This window comes from Lissotriton vulgaris, chromosome 2_1, assembly GCF_964263255.1.
Source record: "Lissotriton vulgaris chromosome 2_1, aLisVul1.2, whole genome shotgun sequence".
Classification (NCBI taxonomy): Eukaryota; Metazoa; Chordata; class Amphibia; order Caudata; family Salamandridae; genus Lissotriton; species Lissotriton vulgaris.
Genome location: NC_141687.1, coordinates 115,051,686 through 115,068,361, shown reverse-complemented (window position 1 = coordinate 115,068,361; position 16,676 = coordinate 115,051,686). Strand labels below are relative to the sequence as shown.

Below are 16,676 nucleotides of genomic sequence, written 5' to 3'. Positions count from 1 at the left end.
TTAAGTGTGCCTGGTCCAAGTAGGTGCTGCAACATGTGCAGATCGGGCTCTCTGTTTTTACTGTCACCCTAGAGGGAAAAATCATAGTTTACCTTTGCAGCATTTTAGGTTTTTATTTTTATTTGGTTTTTGGGCTATTGTATATTGTGCTAACTCAAACCTAAAGTATTGCACAGTTTTACATAGCCACTAGTTACACAAATATAAAGTAACATGTCTTTTACCATGCTGTAGTTGTTGATGCTTTTTTTTCACTTCCTACGTGCCAGCACAAGTTTAGCATCCTGCTGTGGTTAATTTGCATCCCACAGATGCAGCCTCCAAATAGATTACAATCTGTGTCGCTTGTCTACGTAGCTTTTTATTAACGTATCCTACTTTCCTTTCTCAAGTGCTGGATTTGTCACCGAAACATCACACTATAGCAGACCTTCTGTCTGCATTTTTTTAATCAAACCTAGCTGTATTTATTGCATTGTATTTACAGACTTACATGTGTACCATGAAAGTAAAGTTTTAATAATAGGGTAAAGATGAGATTTTAACTTTGTAGCATTTCACACAGGCTCCTCTCCGCCCCCTTCCTTTAATGGCCCTCCCCCTCCCCCAGCACAGAGCGCGCATTACTAGTTTTTAATGGCCGCACGTTATCTCTCTCACGCACCATCCTAATAAGCATATACCTTGCGGCTCACGCTAGCCTTTGATTGGTGAGAACACATCCACCACCCTCCCCGCAGCATACCCTGCTCTAACAGGGCACACGGTATCTACTCCACGAACCGTTTCTCTCCACTCTGCTCTCCCGTATCTCACACTCCTCCACCGTCTCGCCTGTCTTTGAAGGAACCTCCCTTTCTAGCTCACCTGCCTTTTCTACTTCATCTCACCACTTATTTTTCTCTCCTCTCACCGCCCTCGCTCCCTCTCATCTGTCACTCACACACTGTGCACTCACACTACTTCAGGCCACACACACTGCACCCTCACACTACTTTAGACCACACACACACACCGCACCCTCACACCCTCACACACCCCTCACCCTCACACTACTTTAGACCACACACAATGCACACACACACACACTGCACCCTCACACACCCCGCACCCTCACACACCCAGCACCCTCACACACCCCGCACCCTCAGACACTCTGCACCCTCAGACACTCTGCACCCTCAGACACTGCACTCTCACACACTACACTCTCACACACTGCACCCCTGTTTGTTTACCGCACTCATTATTACTTCACTCATATCCCTTGTTTAAAAAAAATAACAACTTACACATAATTGAAAACACCTGCTATATATCCAGTATATAAGTATATAAGTATATTGCTCTCTCATTACACTATGCCCTCACACATTGTGCCCTCACACACTGCCCACTCACACATTGCGCCCTTACACACTGCACTCACATATTATGTACTCACACACTATGCACTCACACTACTTTAGGCCACACACACTGCACCCTCACACTACTTTAGACCGCACACTATGCACACACACACACACACTGCACCCTCACACACCCTGCGCCCTCAAACACTCCAGGCCCTCACACTACTTTAGACCACACACAATACACCCCGCACCCTCATACACCGGAACCCTCACACAACCTGCACCCTCACACACCCTGCACCCTCACACACCCTGCACCCTCACACACTCTGCACCCTCAATAACTTTTATGTAAGTATTAATGATTTAAAAAAATAAAAGCCATTGTTATTTGTAATATCAATACATCTAAATCACGTAAATGCAACACATATTGCATTACAAATGCTATAGGTGTCACATTTGCGAAAGTTAAAACTATTGGCATTGTAAATGACAAAGCTATTCATTTCGCTATTTTCAAAACCAACACATAAATATTAGCTTTGTCATTTACAATACCAATAGCTCAAACTTTCCTAATGCGAGACCTATTGCATTGCAAATGCTTGTTTATATGTAAATCAGTGGAAAGAAGTATGGGAACAGTGCAAGATTTGAGCTTAGGGGAAAATAACCCAATAATCACATTTTTAAAACTACCTTACAAGATTTGGAACATTTCTCTTTTTAGCAATCAGATCGAGGAAGCATCAAAAGGAGGAAGAGAGAGGCTCTCTTTTCTTCGTTTGAGGAAAGGGAAAATGTTTTCCGGTCGAAACAATGGCAGTTTATCACTGACAGCGGATAATTCATGAAGACTGAGCAAAACACTTGCAAATTTCAGAGTAGTATTCAATTAAGAAAACAAATCCCTAAACACACTGGCAAATCCAATGTAGGAAATAGGAGGATGATACAAAGAGGTGTAGGTGTGTGTGTGTAGGTGTGTGTGTGTGTGGGTGTAGGTGTAAGTGTGTAGATGTAGGTGTGTGTGTGTGTTTTTTTTTTTTAAAGGCAAAAGTGTGAAGTCGTTTTCTAGTTCTAAGGTCACGGTACCGCTAAACTAAAAGGTGAATAAATGTAGACAAAGAAACAGTTATTGAGGAAACAGCACTGGGAATAAAACGGGGACCAAAATGAGGATAAAGGAGGGAGCAAAAAAAACAACAAGCATTGGCGTAGCCAATAGGTCTTGCCTTTGGGACCTTAAAAGTATTTGGTTATGCAGCACAATATGCTTACTGCAACAACATTAACTGTTGCATGGCTAAACACTTATAAGGTCCCGAAGACGTGACCTATTGGCTAGGCCAATGCTTGTTCTTGTCAGGCGCTGTTTATCTTCATAATAGCATTATACTAATCCCCTATCTAGAGTTACCAACTTTTATTAGGAAAATGACAGTCATTTGTTCATGGTTTGAATTTCTGGAAGGACTGTGCCATGGTATTTGTAAATTACTTTATTGAAACTCAAAAATCCTGTTTTCATTTTTAACATAAATCTGTCTTGGTTTACATAAATTGTGTTCATTCGCACAGCTCTAGAGCCATTTTATCAAGTGAGTTTCTAATGTAAACAATTATTATGGAAGAGGGTAAAAGTACCTGCTTTGGGCTGAATTCAATATTTTTTTACCGGCCTGGGTATAAAAGAGCATAAAGCATGGTCACACCAGTAAAATACTATGACGGCTCGCACTGTTCTGTCTTCTGGCTCTAAATGCATACTCTTACTTTGCAGCTATATCCCTAATTTTAGGATGTGCTCATTTAACGTGTATCCTTTATTTATATAAACATGTCTCGTCCTGAGTTTAATATAATTGCTTGCAGCCCACGCAACTCAATGGTGCTTTTTTACTTGCTCCATAAAGGTTCACCTTTATTCTCGAAGTCCTTGAAATAGATTTGGAATGGTGGCAGCAGCAGGACCCATGAAGCACCACCCTCCATTAGCACCCATCTCTGGGACAGCTATGTGCACAGTCCCAGGACCCGTGCAGCCGTTGTATCTCGTGGCACTCCCTAAACTTTCCACCTGAACACCGGGAGGGAGTATCGCCCCAGCGCGCTCCCCTGTCCTCCTCCCACACACTAAGCTGTCGCTACAGGCGGGCCCGGTAATTCTACACATTACGGTAAAACCTGGTTGTCCTGCCCTGGTCACGTGACGGCTGAAGTGTATCTTACCCTGTTGCTCCTAAAACAAATTCCCCTGAAGAGGGGGGGAGTCAGAGTGAGCCGGAGTGGAGCCCTTGACACGGAGAGCAAGCCTGAGGAGCCTGTTATCACCCCCACCCCAGCTGCTGACACCCTCATACCAGCGCCTGACACCCTCGTACCAGCGCCTGACCCACCCACTCAGGCTGGGCTCGAGTCGGGGTACTACGCGGGTGGACGTCTATTGGGTATTGTATGGTTAGTGGGCCCAACCAAAAAAACATTCAGTGCATTTACTAGATTTTTTAATGGGGTAGATTAGATTGTTAGGAGTCGGGTGTGATCTTTAGTGAAAGAGGTATGTGCCTTCATGCGGAGGGTTGGTGTGGGCGTGTGAGCTGAGGGAGAGAAGAATAGGTATTGTGAGGTTACAGAGGTAGAACTTTAAAAAAAGGAGAGGTTGTGATCTCTCTAAAGAGTTGTGGGTAGTTTGCTAAAATGCATCTGTCATCGTCACAATAATTGTAAGGCGCTCCGATACCTTAGCGGTATATAAAACTCCTGCATAAATCAATAAAAGAATAAATACATAGAGATCAATGCAAACATGCATGTGAGATGGAGAACATTGTGCTCAGGGAGAGGAAAGCAAAACCAAAGAGCATGATGGACAGAGTGTTGAACATTGCAAGCACTCGCCCCCTGTCATCTAATCTGGGTTTAATCCATCATCATTCTTTAGCTCACTCCGCCACCCCAGTTCAAACAGGGCCATTTGCAAATCAGTCTGACCTTGTGCCTCATGGTAACAGTCCATCCAGCCTGAATTGCCAAGCCATGTCTTCCCTGGACTGGAAACAAGCATTCTGGGACCGGTTTCTGGCTAATCAGCCATTATCAGCCAGGCTAGCTTGAATCCAGTGAATAAAGCAAAACCAAAGGGGATGATGGACGGAGTGTTAAATATTGCAAGCACTCACCCAGAGTCAACTGATCTGGGTTTAATCCATCATCATTATTTGCCTCACTCTGCCACCCCAGTTCAGACAAGGCCATATGCAAATCAGTCTGACCCATTTGCCTCCTGGGAAAAGTCCAGCCCGAACTGCCAAGCCATGTCTTCAATGGACCGGACACTATCCTGGGACCGGTTTCTGGCTAATCAGCCGTCATCGGCCAGGCTAGCTTGAATCCAGTTGCAAAGTGAGCAAGGGAGAGGAAGCCTGCAAAAGATGGAAGGGAGGACCATTTGAAAGAAAACAAGTGGCGGCAGAAGTGAAAGTGTTTCCCTTGCGAGAGCGAGCAGCACCAGGAGCGATAATTGCTAACATGTGGGGCCAAAGCTCGCTCCCGCAAGGGAATCGCCAAACGTGCACCCGTTGCCATTGAAAGCAATGCAACGCGTGCATGTTTTTGGGGACAAAAGCAGATGATTCCAAGAGGTCCCCCCTATGAAGCACAAGCGCTGCGTAGGCAAGACCTAATGAACGAAGAGCAAGTGAGGTCAGTGGAGGAAGGGCGTGGGAGAGAGAGGTAGGTTTAGTTCCCCTCAAGAAATTTTTTAAAAAACAAAACAAAAAAGGGGAGGTGGAGTTGGTATTGCAGAAGGAATAAGGTCTAGAAGTAAATAAATGGAAGGGAACAGAGGGCTGTGTGGTTGCCCGAGCACTACCCACCTCTACAAAACTAGACCAGTAAACTACAGAAATAAAACAAAGAAAGGACTAACATAACGATGAGAGTGTGGTCGAAATATCAAAACATGTGCTAGAAAGAACAGTTCAGCAGTTGGAGAAGAGCAGAAAAATTCAAGGGAAACACGGATCGATGTGATCGCTTGTTAAAAAAAAACTTATTGCAATCTCTAGGGACCTATTAACGCACTCTATGGCTATCTTTGTTTAGCCTTCCTGATAGTACCAGCCTGGCTACCGTAGATCAATCTAAGCTTTCTGTCTGGTAAAGAAAGCAGGGCGAGGGAAGGAACAGGCACTGTTGCATACCTTGTTCTCGGACGATCTCTCGCACTCCATGGAAGAAACCTCGATATTTTGGCATGGGTGAGCACCGATCGTGGATAAACTTCACCTGCGTGCAACAGTCAAACATCACAAGATTACATTCAACTTTCTTAAAAATTATTTGTCTGCATCACATTTTACAGTTATTTAGAAACTATATTTATAATCACACGTACAATACAAAATAAGTCATATTTCAATGTCAAAATATATCTGCGATTCAGTAAGATTTTTAGAGGATCTAAACACTTTACTTTACAAAATGGATAATGCCATTAATACTTTCATTGCTGTGCTTGCAGCTCGTGATACATTTAAAGACTTATATCATCACTATGTCAGCACGAAATATAGGTATTCGTTTTTCTTTCGCTATCTCTCCCACCTCTGTGCCCTTAGGTCAACACACAGTGCCCTACGCATTCTTTCTGCTTCTCAAGATTCTCTTTAGGCCCCACACATGCGCGTGACGTCAGTTCTGTACACAACTTTCCGCACCAGAAACGCAGAGCCATGCAAAAAAACGACCACTGGTGCCATGAAACTAGGGCCCTGATAGGGATGACCTTAACCCTAGAAATCAGTTCGCAGAATGGGGAGGATGGGCGGGGCAGTAAGGAATCTATCACTAACTAATGTCTCTCACAGATATATCGTTACACAAGTAGTAATTTGTGCATCTGAAATAGACACGTTAGCGATAGCTTCCTTACCTTAGAATAGATACCCCTGCGAACAAGATTACACCAGAGTCACGGAGAACAGAACGTCCAAAGAAGCCGTATCTCCGGACCAGACTGTCAAGGCAATAATGTTTGGTAAACATGTGAAGAAAGCCCACGTAGCTGCCTGACAAATGTCCTGCAAGGGAACGCTGTGTCCCAAGGCAGCAGTGGCTGCCGTTGCCCTGGTAGAATGGGCACGCAGTCCCAAAGGAGGCTCCTTCTTAGCCAAAAAGTAACATGCTTTGATGCACAGAACGACCCACTGAGAGATGGTCTGTTTGTGCACGGCCCGACCTTTTTTGGTGCCCACGTAGCCAACAAAGAGCAGGTCATTCACCCGGAACTGCTGTGTGCGCTTCAGATAGAACGAGCGCGCACGTTTTGGGTCCAGACTGCGAAGCCTCTCTTCCTCTTTTGAAGGATGCGGAGGCGGAAAGAAGGTGGGCAAAGTGATGGTCTGCCCGATATGGAATGGCGTGACAATCTTTGGCAAGAAAGAAGGATGGGCCCTTAAAACCACCTTGTCCGGATGAACAGAAAGGAAAGGAAGTTTAGAAGAAAAGGAACTTCTGGCAGAGGTCATAGCTACCAGGAAAGCCGTCTATAGTGTGAGAAGACGTAAAGGACAGTTATGAAGGGGCTCAAAGGGAGCGCACATCAGATATGTCAAGACAAGGTTTAAGTCCCATTGAGGCATTATGAATGGCAACGGAGGAAACCTGTGCGTAATGCCTTTCAGGAAACGGTTAACAACCGGGGACTTAAAAAGAGAAGTCTGATCTGGAAGCCGTAGAAAGGAGGAGTTGGGGGAAAGATAACCTTTAATAGTGCCCAGAGCTGAGCCCTGCTGGACCAAAGAAAGAAGGAACAGAAGGACCTCGGAAAGAGGGGCAGAAAGGAGATCCACAGCTTTAGCTGTGCACCATGCCACAAACGTGTTACACCTGCAGACGTATACCATTTTAGTGGAGGGACGCCTGGCTGCCAGAATGACATCACAGAGTTCGGGAGGAAGATCGAAAACTGTCAACTGTCGCCGCTCAATTTCCACACATGGAGGTGGAGGATGGACAGGTTCAGGTGGAGGACCGTTCCCTGCTGCTGCGACAGAAGATCCTCTCGAAGAGGCAGTCGGATAGGGGATCGATCGTCATGTTGAGCAGCTCGGGATACAAGTATCTTCGTGCCCAATCCGGAGCCATAAGGATGACTTGGGCCCGGTCGCGCCGAATCTTCTTCAGCACTCTGGGCAGAAGTGGTATAGGCAGAAAAGCGTACAACAGACCGCAGCTCCACCTGCAATGAAAAGAGTCACAGAGCAAGTGCCGCCTTGGAAATTCCAACACGCAGAACTGATTACATTGTAATGGCGAATAGATCTAACCAAGGCTCTCCCCACTGCAGAAAGAGACCTTGTGCCACGTCCCAGTTCAGACGCCAATCGTTTCATCCACTGGAACCCCGGTGGCTGATCTAGACCAGGTGTCCATCAAAAAGTCCGTCAAGACCTCATTGAACGGAAGCAGAGGTTCCATAGAACTTGCCGCCGGCTGAAGCACTTCAGTACAGAGATTTGTCTTATGAGTGACAGTAGGCAGATCGAGGTCAAGGGCCTCAGCTGCTCTACGGAGCACCACAGAATAAGTGGCGCCTTCCTCCATGACAGCGGGAGGAGACATAAACCACGGCTCAGAGGAGAGGTCAAGCCCACCTGCATCTTCCGATTCCTCCGCCCACTCAAGTTCAGACTCGCACGCCGTGCAAGAGGGTCATCCGACCCCTCCCAGTCATCCCCCTCCTCGACGGCTCGAGGCACAGGCGGCAGTGGCGGGGTAGGCACTGGGGTAACAAATGCTCCAGCGGCGTCGGGAACGGCGCCGGCAGGTGCCGATCCGGGTCCATGCCCCAATTCGGGTCCCAAGCTGGGTCATAATTGCCCGAAACAGGGACCATGCTGGAGCCACCGGCGGAGGACCTTGCGGTGTCGGGCCGGAGCTGCCTCAGCGCCGACGACGGAGCCGGCTGGAAACTCTTGCAACTGGGCCAGAGTCGCCTACAGACCCAGATAAGGTGGGTAGGACGCGGGACTCCCATGTTCCAACGGAGCCGCAGGGGAAGGACCCCTGGCCCCCTCGTCCGCATCCGAAGACCGACGGGGGGACGCCAGAGAGCGAACACGCTACTTCGACTACTTCTTGTGACGTCAGCTTCCGAGGGCGAAGTCTTTGACCCCGAGGAGCAATGATGATGGCTCCGCAGACAGTCCCTTGAGCGACCCCTGGACCTCAAACGGTGCCGAGACGACTAGCTGGCTTCCAGCAGCTTTCGGGCCCGCTCCCGCAAAGCCTTCGGAGCCATGGCCAGACAGTCGGTACATGACCAAGAGTCATGGTCGCGCTCCAGACAGTAGAGACAAACGCCAAGGGGGTCGGCCACCAACATTGTACGGCAACAGGCCTCCCAGGATTTAAACCCAGGTATTCCTGCTTGGCACCAGGAGTCAAAGACTCAAAAGGAGGAGAGACAAAAAGTTAGTCAAAAAGTGACTCGGGTACGTGCTCTAACCGGATCTGCGTTTGCTGGCACAGAAAAATAAAGAACAGACGTCCGCGCGCGTGGGTGGTGCCTAAGTAGTCGCTGTGACATCATCTCGGCGCTAACAACGCCAGCGACGGACGCGGAGCCGTACGACGCCGCCTACCAACGAGCAGGGGTACTGCGGAGGCCTGGGGATATTCTAAGGTAAGGAATCTATCACTAACGAGTCTCTTTCAGATATACTTGGTCAGCGTCTACAGTGCATCAGGAGAAGACTGATTAAGATTGAGCATCCGCCAGGTGGGACCGGTGGACCCTTCAGCAGCGCATTTTCCAGGATGGCTGATGGGTCGCGTTCACTCAAAAAAGCCACAGGAGACGCCAGCCAGTTAAGACTGCGTCTGACAGACTGCACATGTGCAGAAAGTATGCTTCCAGACTGAGGTGACATGTGAGACGCATTCGAGTGGTGGTCAACGGGAGACCACGGAAAGCCTTGAAAGAGGTCATAAAACGGAATGGTGCCAGCTAGGATTTGCTTCCCTCTCGTGGGTGAGATGTATGGTTTATAAGGGGCATTTAATTGGATTTTGTAGTAGGGAAAGTCTAGAACTAATTCCTAGCACTGAATTTGTGATAACAAGTAAGCTCCTTTGAGCTAACTGGCTGTTTAGCTGGATGGGGTATATATTTCCTGACCAGCACTTATCCTTTATGATTCTGGAGTCATCTGTAGCTAGGTGCTTAAGGTCCTGGACTCTAACTCCGGAAGCTAGGGCCCAGACCCTGTGTCTCACAGTATAATGGAAGGCAAGAAGAGACAAAAGAGTAGGTGTGCTTTCTCAGAGTACTCTGATGCTAGCTGGGAGGATGGTGAGCCAGAGAACAGCAGATTTAGGGGTTCTAGATCGTGATCCCAAGGAAGCCTGGAGCTTTTATCTGCCTCTTAGGTCAAGCAAATTATCGAACTGGCAGTGTCGAATGGATTGGTTACTAACTCAGGGGAGAAGGAGAAGTCGTCCAGGTTGACAAAACCAAGGAATCTGTTTATCGTTTCATTTTCTATCTGGGGGGAGGTTCGGAATACTTCTTCAGGAAAATGTCACAAGAGAGGAGCTAGCACAACTTCTTGATCACATGGGAGAATATGATCTGATCCATTGCCAGATGAGAAGGAAGCAGAGAATCATCCCTCTCCTCGCACCCTCCCCCCACCCCGAGTATGTGAAACCTCCTCAATTTCTATTCACAAGGAAATTAAAGAGCTAATTTTCAGGCAGTAAAAAGAGGTGAATCAATCTACCATTCCTAGGTTCCTGCAGAATACATAAGAGTATAAGTGTGCAGAGAAACTCATATCTCATAACGTCCACGCAGTAGGAATTCTGGCCTCTTTGATTGGAAGGAGTACAATGAATCCAGAGGACTGACCACAGGCTGACAGGAAACAGGAAAAAGGAAAGTTGAGCGACCTAAAGGAAAAGTTTGCACCCACCATCTTAACACTTGAGGCTGCTACCTAAGTGACGTACACTTCTCAGGACTATTTAGGGATTTTCAGGGTCTGTCAGTAGCGAATCAAGAGGGCAAGGTTTCTGGAAGGATTAGTTCAAATGGAACCAGATGCATAAATTCCTTGCTGATGTGTAGTCAGAAATCATAAAATCAACAGTTGGAGCTGCAGAGGTTGCAGTTTTAGTCAGGAAAAATATCTGGATGACAGACTGGACAACAGGTTTTTCAGAGAAGTCATTCTTTTTTAAGATCCCGTTTGAAGGCTAGAAGCTTTGGGGATCAAATAGATTCAATGAGCATGAACTCCTTTAAGGACAGAAAATGTACCTTGCCCTATAAGGGTGGACCTTTGTCATTCAAGAGCCCAGCAAGAATTAAGGAAGGTCCAATTCTTCACACCCAAGAGATCAGCCACGGTTCAAAAATCTGGATTCCAACCAGATCTTTCAAATATAAGTATCATTATTACTCGCATTCTCCCAATTCATGATCAGTGGGGAAAAGTACAATGAACTTTCACAGGATTTGGCCGAAGACAGTCACAGATCTATGGGTATGGGGTGTTGTCAGTAGAGGCTAATGGATAACATGTGATGCCTTGCCTTCAGACTCAGGGGGTCAGCCATTCCTAAGAAACCTATCAAAAGGGAAGTTCTGTGGAACAGAGAACGCCTTATTGGACAAAAGAGCAGCCATTCCAGTCCCTCCAGCAGAAAATAGAACTAGAATGTTTTCTATTAATGTTTTTAGAACAAAAGGCATCAGGAGATTACAGGCCATTCCTGTAACTCAAAAAGTTAAATACTTGGGTAAAGACGAGTCATCTAAGGATGCATACATTTCAATAAATCATGGCCATGATTGTAGATATTATCTTGCTGCCATTGATCTACAGGGCATTATTTCCATATGAATATTTTCACAAAGCATCTAAAGGTTTTGCAATAGGGGAATCTAAGAAAGACTCTCCTTTGGTCATCACAGGATCAAGTACTAATTGGTGCAAAATTCTATACTGACTTTGGATTGTTTACTCTGCCAAACAAAGAGTTCAGATGATCTACGATTACACTATGGGACTGCTGTTGCTGCATTATCCAACTTTAGCAGTATAGCTGCAAATTCCAAGTGAATTTACCAGAAATTAGTTTCTGGTTTCGTTTCTGGTTACCCTAGCTAGAACATACCTCAACAAACTCACAAGACCTAGCCTACGTCATTGAAGCCCAAACTTGTCAGGATATGTCACTGCAGATTCCGGATGCGTCAAGAAATGACAGGAGCTGTGATGATGATTGATACATGACCCCTTATGAAGGAGTTTCCAAAGTCCCCTCCTAAACCCTTGATTCTGACATCAGTGAGGTGGAGGAGCTAGGGTGGGATCCCAGCAGATCCAAAGGCTATGGTCCCGTGCTAATATAGGAGGAGACAGCTGGAGGTAATTCTTTCAGCTCTCCCGACATTTGCTTCACTCTGGTCTAGCAGCCCAGTTGTTGTCAGAGAACTGCAACATCTTACATCAATAGACAGGAGGAAGATAGGTTGTGGCCTAGGATGGCCTAGGATGGCGGCAGCATAATTTAAAGGCTCCCTGACCTGAACCTCGAGATCTGCAACAATTTCCCATATAGTTCGGCATCTGGTCCTGTGCCTCACTGCGCTGACAGCTCTGTGATCGGGTGGTCGTAGAGTGCACCAAAAATTGACGCTTGTGGGACCATATCTGCACCACAGCAACAATGTTAGCCGCTCACTGTTAGGCCTGTGCCCCTGAGAAGGCTAAGTAGTGCAGAGCAGCAACGGGCGCTAACGGGGCCAGTGCTCCCTACCACGTATGAAGACTACAATGACTGTGTTAGTTCGCCAAAAGACAGCAGCGGGTTCCAGGAATATGAAGGTGAGCCCTGCTGGGGGGGGGGCGAGGCGACTGGGAGGAAGAGGGCTTGACAGTCGGGGCAGTTCTGGTGAGGTCCTGTACGGCAGAACCGGGATTGAGAGCGTTGTGCCCTGCTGTTGGTTGCACTACTCTGTGCTGATTTTAAAGCATTCAAAATAGTTGGACTGGACTGGCCTGAGGCCCTGATCCCTTAGTTTCCCAGTGGGATCATGAAGCCCGGACTGATCCACTTGAACTGGTACTTTAAGTCCAAGCCTCTTACCCCCACACCCATATTCAGGCATCCCCAGGTGCGGATGAGAGAGGAGACTGTTGGCTGGTTGCATCTGGATGTCCCGGCCAACTTGTGTATTGGCCTGGGATGGCGTCATTGCACCCCACTGCCTGAAACACTGGGCCTGCCACGTGGGTATGTGAGAGGAGCCCGAACGGCTTACAGAGGCATGGGGTTGTATCAGCTGTGGGGCAGGGTGAGGTCTTCCCGGGTTCATGAGTGAGAGCTCGGTGTCCCCTTCCCCGCGGACCCTGAGTAGTTGGAGCCCTGACCTTTGAAGCGGACACTACACCGGTCTCTTGGGCAGAGTGGCCCAGCTGGACCCATCCCTGAATCTACTAGTGCTGCATGGCTGTTGTAGAGGGGAAGAGGAGTGTCAGGACCTCTGAGGTGGCGGAGAAGGCCGACAGTGACACCCCTTTGGTGAAATTAGGGCTTGCCTGTTGTCGGGCACCCCTCCCTCCAAGCTTGGGCAGCCGTGTGCGGGGGAACAGCGGAGATGAAAGAGGACACAGCCATCCTCTTGGAGACTTGAACGCTGAACAGTGGGTGGACATGGGCTGGCTGGGGGGCGTTAAGAGGCTGCTCCTCTGCATAGTGACTCTGGAAGTGTCTTAACGAGCTCCATGATGTTCAACTGCTCTGCCCCTTGACTGAAGTGTCCTAAGTTCCCCTTGAATGCACAGAACATCAGTGGTCAGTGTAGAAGTGAGATTCCTATCAGTCTCTCTGGTGCAGGTACCCCTTTAGTCTACGGGTTCACAAAATGAGGATCAACACTGGAGTGGAAACAAAATACAAGTTTATTTCACTCATGAGAGGAGTCCCATCACTCAGACACAGCAAGTGCCAGAGGGAGGGTACTAACAAGTACAAGTTCAAACATGGCATTTATACATTTCGGTGCCTTGTGAAACACATTGAAATCGCTTTGTCATTGTTACGCAATGCTTACACAACCCCTTTTGGTATTTTTTACAGAATGCGTATATGCTGAACTGTTGAATCCTGATAAACCCCTACCAATGTCATCTTTGTAGATAGACAAGGGAGGTTACAGACGTTGGTGGGTAACACATTAGATATCTGTACACTTTAGGCCATAAGCAGGGCAGGACTCCTTACTGTGGCACGCAAGTATTATCAGTACAACCAGCTTTATTTTTTTATTTTTTTATTAAAGAACCAGTATCAGCATAAGACAATACACTTAACATAGAGACATTGAAAAAAAGTATATACATTAGGGATCAATAAGATAATGAAGATAAAACTAATAACAGAAATAATACACAAAAATTAGAAAGCAGGAGAACAGAAGAACAAATGTGTTGGAGAGGATTAACAAAGGCTAATAACATGACTCGATAAAGTCTCAATTATCTCAGCCAATTCCGCTAGGAAATAAACCTTCTTTCCAAATAGAACTTGGAAGCCAAAGTTCGTCACCACGAAGTTTTGTTTTGAATCCCCTAGTGGCGAATATTGCAGATTCATAATTAAAGACAGCAAGAAAACGAGTTAACCACATTTGAAAACTAGGGGGAAGATCATCCTTGCAGCGAGCAGATAAAATTAATCTCAGAACAGCTGTGCCTATAAATATTAGTCTTTGTTCAGATTTAGTTAAATTTAGCGAGCCATCATATCCCAAAACATATAGGGTGTCAGATTCAGGAAGTTTATGGTGGAAAATTTTCTCCCAAAATGAGGCAACCAGCTTTTAAAGTGAACATGTAACTTCTGGCTTCATGAAAGTCCCCGCAGAAACACAAAAATGGGGGCTGGGGCCTTGTTCATCTGCTTATAAATATTTTCTGGTACCTGTTTTAGTTCTTTAAAAGTGTCAGAAATAAATAAACAGTATCCTTTTCATATTCACCTGTGAAAATGCCATTGAATGTATATGCTAACAGGACACAATATTGTACAAATGAATTAGCATTTGTCTCTCCCATGACAATAATGACTCCCATTTGAGCAATTATACTGCATGTTATGGTAAGGGCAATCAATTTCGAATTTTGGGCTGATGCAACTACTGAAAGCCATGAAGCTTTGACAGCATATTATATTATGGAGCACACATTGTGTGCTGCTCCTAATCTGTCATTGTTACCTTTCAAACATGAGCAATCTACAAAATGGACATTGTTGGGCTCAATCAGACGTTCATTCTTAAAATCTAACCTTGGCTTTATGCAGATTCATGACACCTAGACATTCAGATTCAGTTTCATCACAAACAACTCCATTTGTGGGCTGTAAGCTCAAAACATTTGAATTCAGACATTTCTTGTGACTGACATTTACCAAAGCTACTAAATTAAGGCAGCTGGGCATTTCTGTGACGTTGGGAGTCAAGGGTCATTGGGAAATATGTCACAGACCTTTGAACACATTCATGTTTCTGAACAGGCACTGAGAGAGCGCAGCCCTCTCTCTCACTGCAAAAAAGTGTATTTTCTTTTAAATAAACTTGCACTTCTAGTGCCGGGGCGCAACACCTTTTCTCTTTCAACTCTAGGAATGCTTTTGTGCAATAGTGGTCCAATGGAAGCGGATCAGACGCATCCTTGTGTGTCAGCCTCAGTAAAGGCTTAGCCACTAGGGAAAGGTTTGGTAACCACTGACTCAGCAGCCAACCATTTCCAAAAAACATCCTGACTTCTTTCTGAATTTGAGGTGGACTCATCTGGTGAATTATTTCCACTCACTCTGGTGACACCTTTCTAGCTCCTTTTCTAATTATGTGTCCCAGACATTCATCTTTTTTTATAGTATTCCTGACTATTCTTATGCAATAGCACTGTGACATGAACTTGACAAAAATCAATAACATGAAATGTGAAAAAAATATATTGGCTGGATTCAGTAACATAGGACAACCTAGAAAAGTTATACTTCTACTTTCCTGCATTATTCTTTTCTTTCCATTTAGTTTCTGTGAACCTGCGATCAGAAAGTTACATTAACTTCCAATCAATTCCATCTAAAATCCTTTATTCAGTTTATCTCCAATTATTAGTAACATTTCTGCACCTGATGGTGTTCTTGAACACATCATCATGTTCTAATTTTCTCTGTGAACTCCCTTACTTACTTCTGTGTTTATTATTTCTTTCAAATCATAATGTAATTTTTCAACTGTCATTTCTGCTATAGCTGTCCCTTGTTGGGCCATTTTAAAATGTATATCCTCATCCGGAATCTGATAATTAACATCATCCACTACTTTCTGGTGCGTACATCACTTAACAATAGCCACTCGCTTTGTTAAGTGTTAATGCAGTTAGCCTATTTTGAACTAACTCTTCATGCTGTCTCCACAATTGTATGCAGTGGGGTAATAGCATAAGCTGCAGTCATGGTGCCATTGAGTAGCTTAACACAAGATCCATCTACATACAATTTCCCTGAGCATCAGGCAGGGGCATGTCAGTCAAGTCCACTCGACCCTTTGTTTGTTCTTCAGTGGTAAAAATACAGTCATGTATATCACTGGACTGCTCAGAGGGCAATGGCAACAAAGTAGCTGGATTCAAGGTCAGGCAGCGTTTAAGTGTAATGTGTGGTGCTAACAAAGTGCTTAGTCTGATTCAAGAATACATCAACTGAATGGGGAAGAAAAAACGTCAATTAATGATCCAGGACAAGTCCTGCTGATTGTCTGATTGAAATAGCAATTGCTCAAGGCCTTCAGGCAACCAGGGAGTGCCCTGGCCATATATACTTTTTGCATTTAAAGTCTAACCCTTCTCTCATCACTTTCTACTCTCTCTTCTTGTGCTTTCTTTAATTTTCTGTACAAAGGTCTGTTCTTCAAATTTCTTCCTAACCTTTCCTTCTTTAATCCGTTTCTGTTTAATTTGTTTTCCCCATAATCCTACGGCATCAAACATACTCTGCCTACTTTTTCTCTTAAAGAGATGCTTTTCTACATATTGCAGTTTATTTAAATCGTAGGTAACATTTAAGTGGCCACAGTAAACTGGCATCTGCCTTTGTATATTTGTTTCACAAAGTGCTAAACAGTATTGAAGAAATACCATAATTAATGTACATTTCATAAATCAGTGTGCCTTCTAGAGGCGCTGGCTGTCTTTCTTCTAGAATACTATTTGTGCTGCAACAACATAA

General features: G+C 45.5%; 1 protein-coding gene across 1 annotated transcript in view; it reads right to left on the bottom strand.

Moving 5' to 3' along the window:
• Positions 1-16,676, bottom strand: part of LOC147729663 (tricarboxylate transport protein, mitochondrial-like) — a 256,901-nt gene that overhangs the window by 34,281 nt on the left and 205,944 nt on the right. Inside the window, exon 5 of the mRNA XM_086954545.1 lies at positions 5,567-5,651. Within this exon, the coding sequence (XP_086810671.1) occupies positions 5,567-5,651 (85 nt within the window). The remainder of the gene's footprint in view (positions 1-5,566; positions 5,652-16,676) is intronic.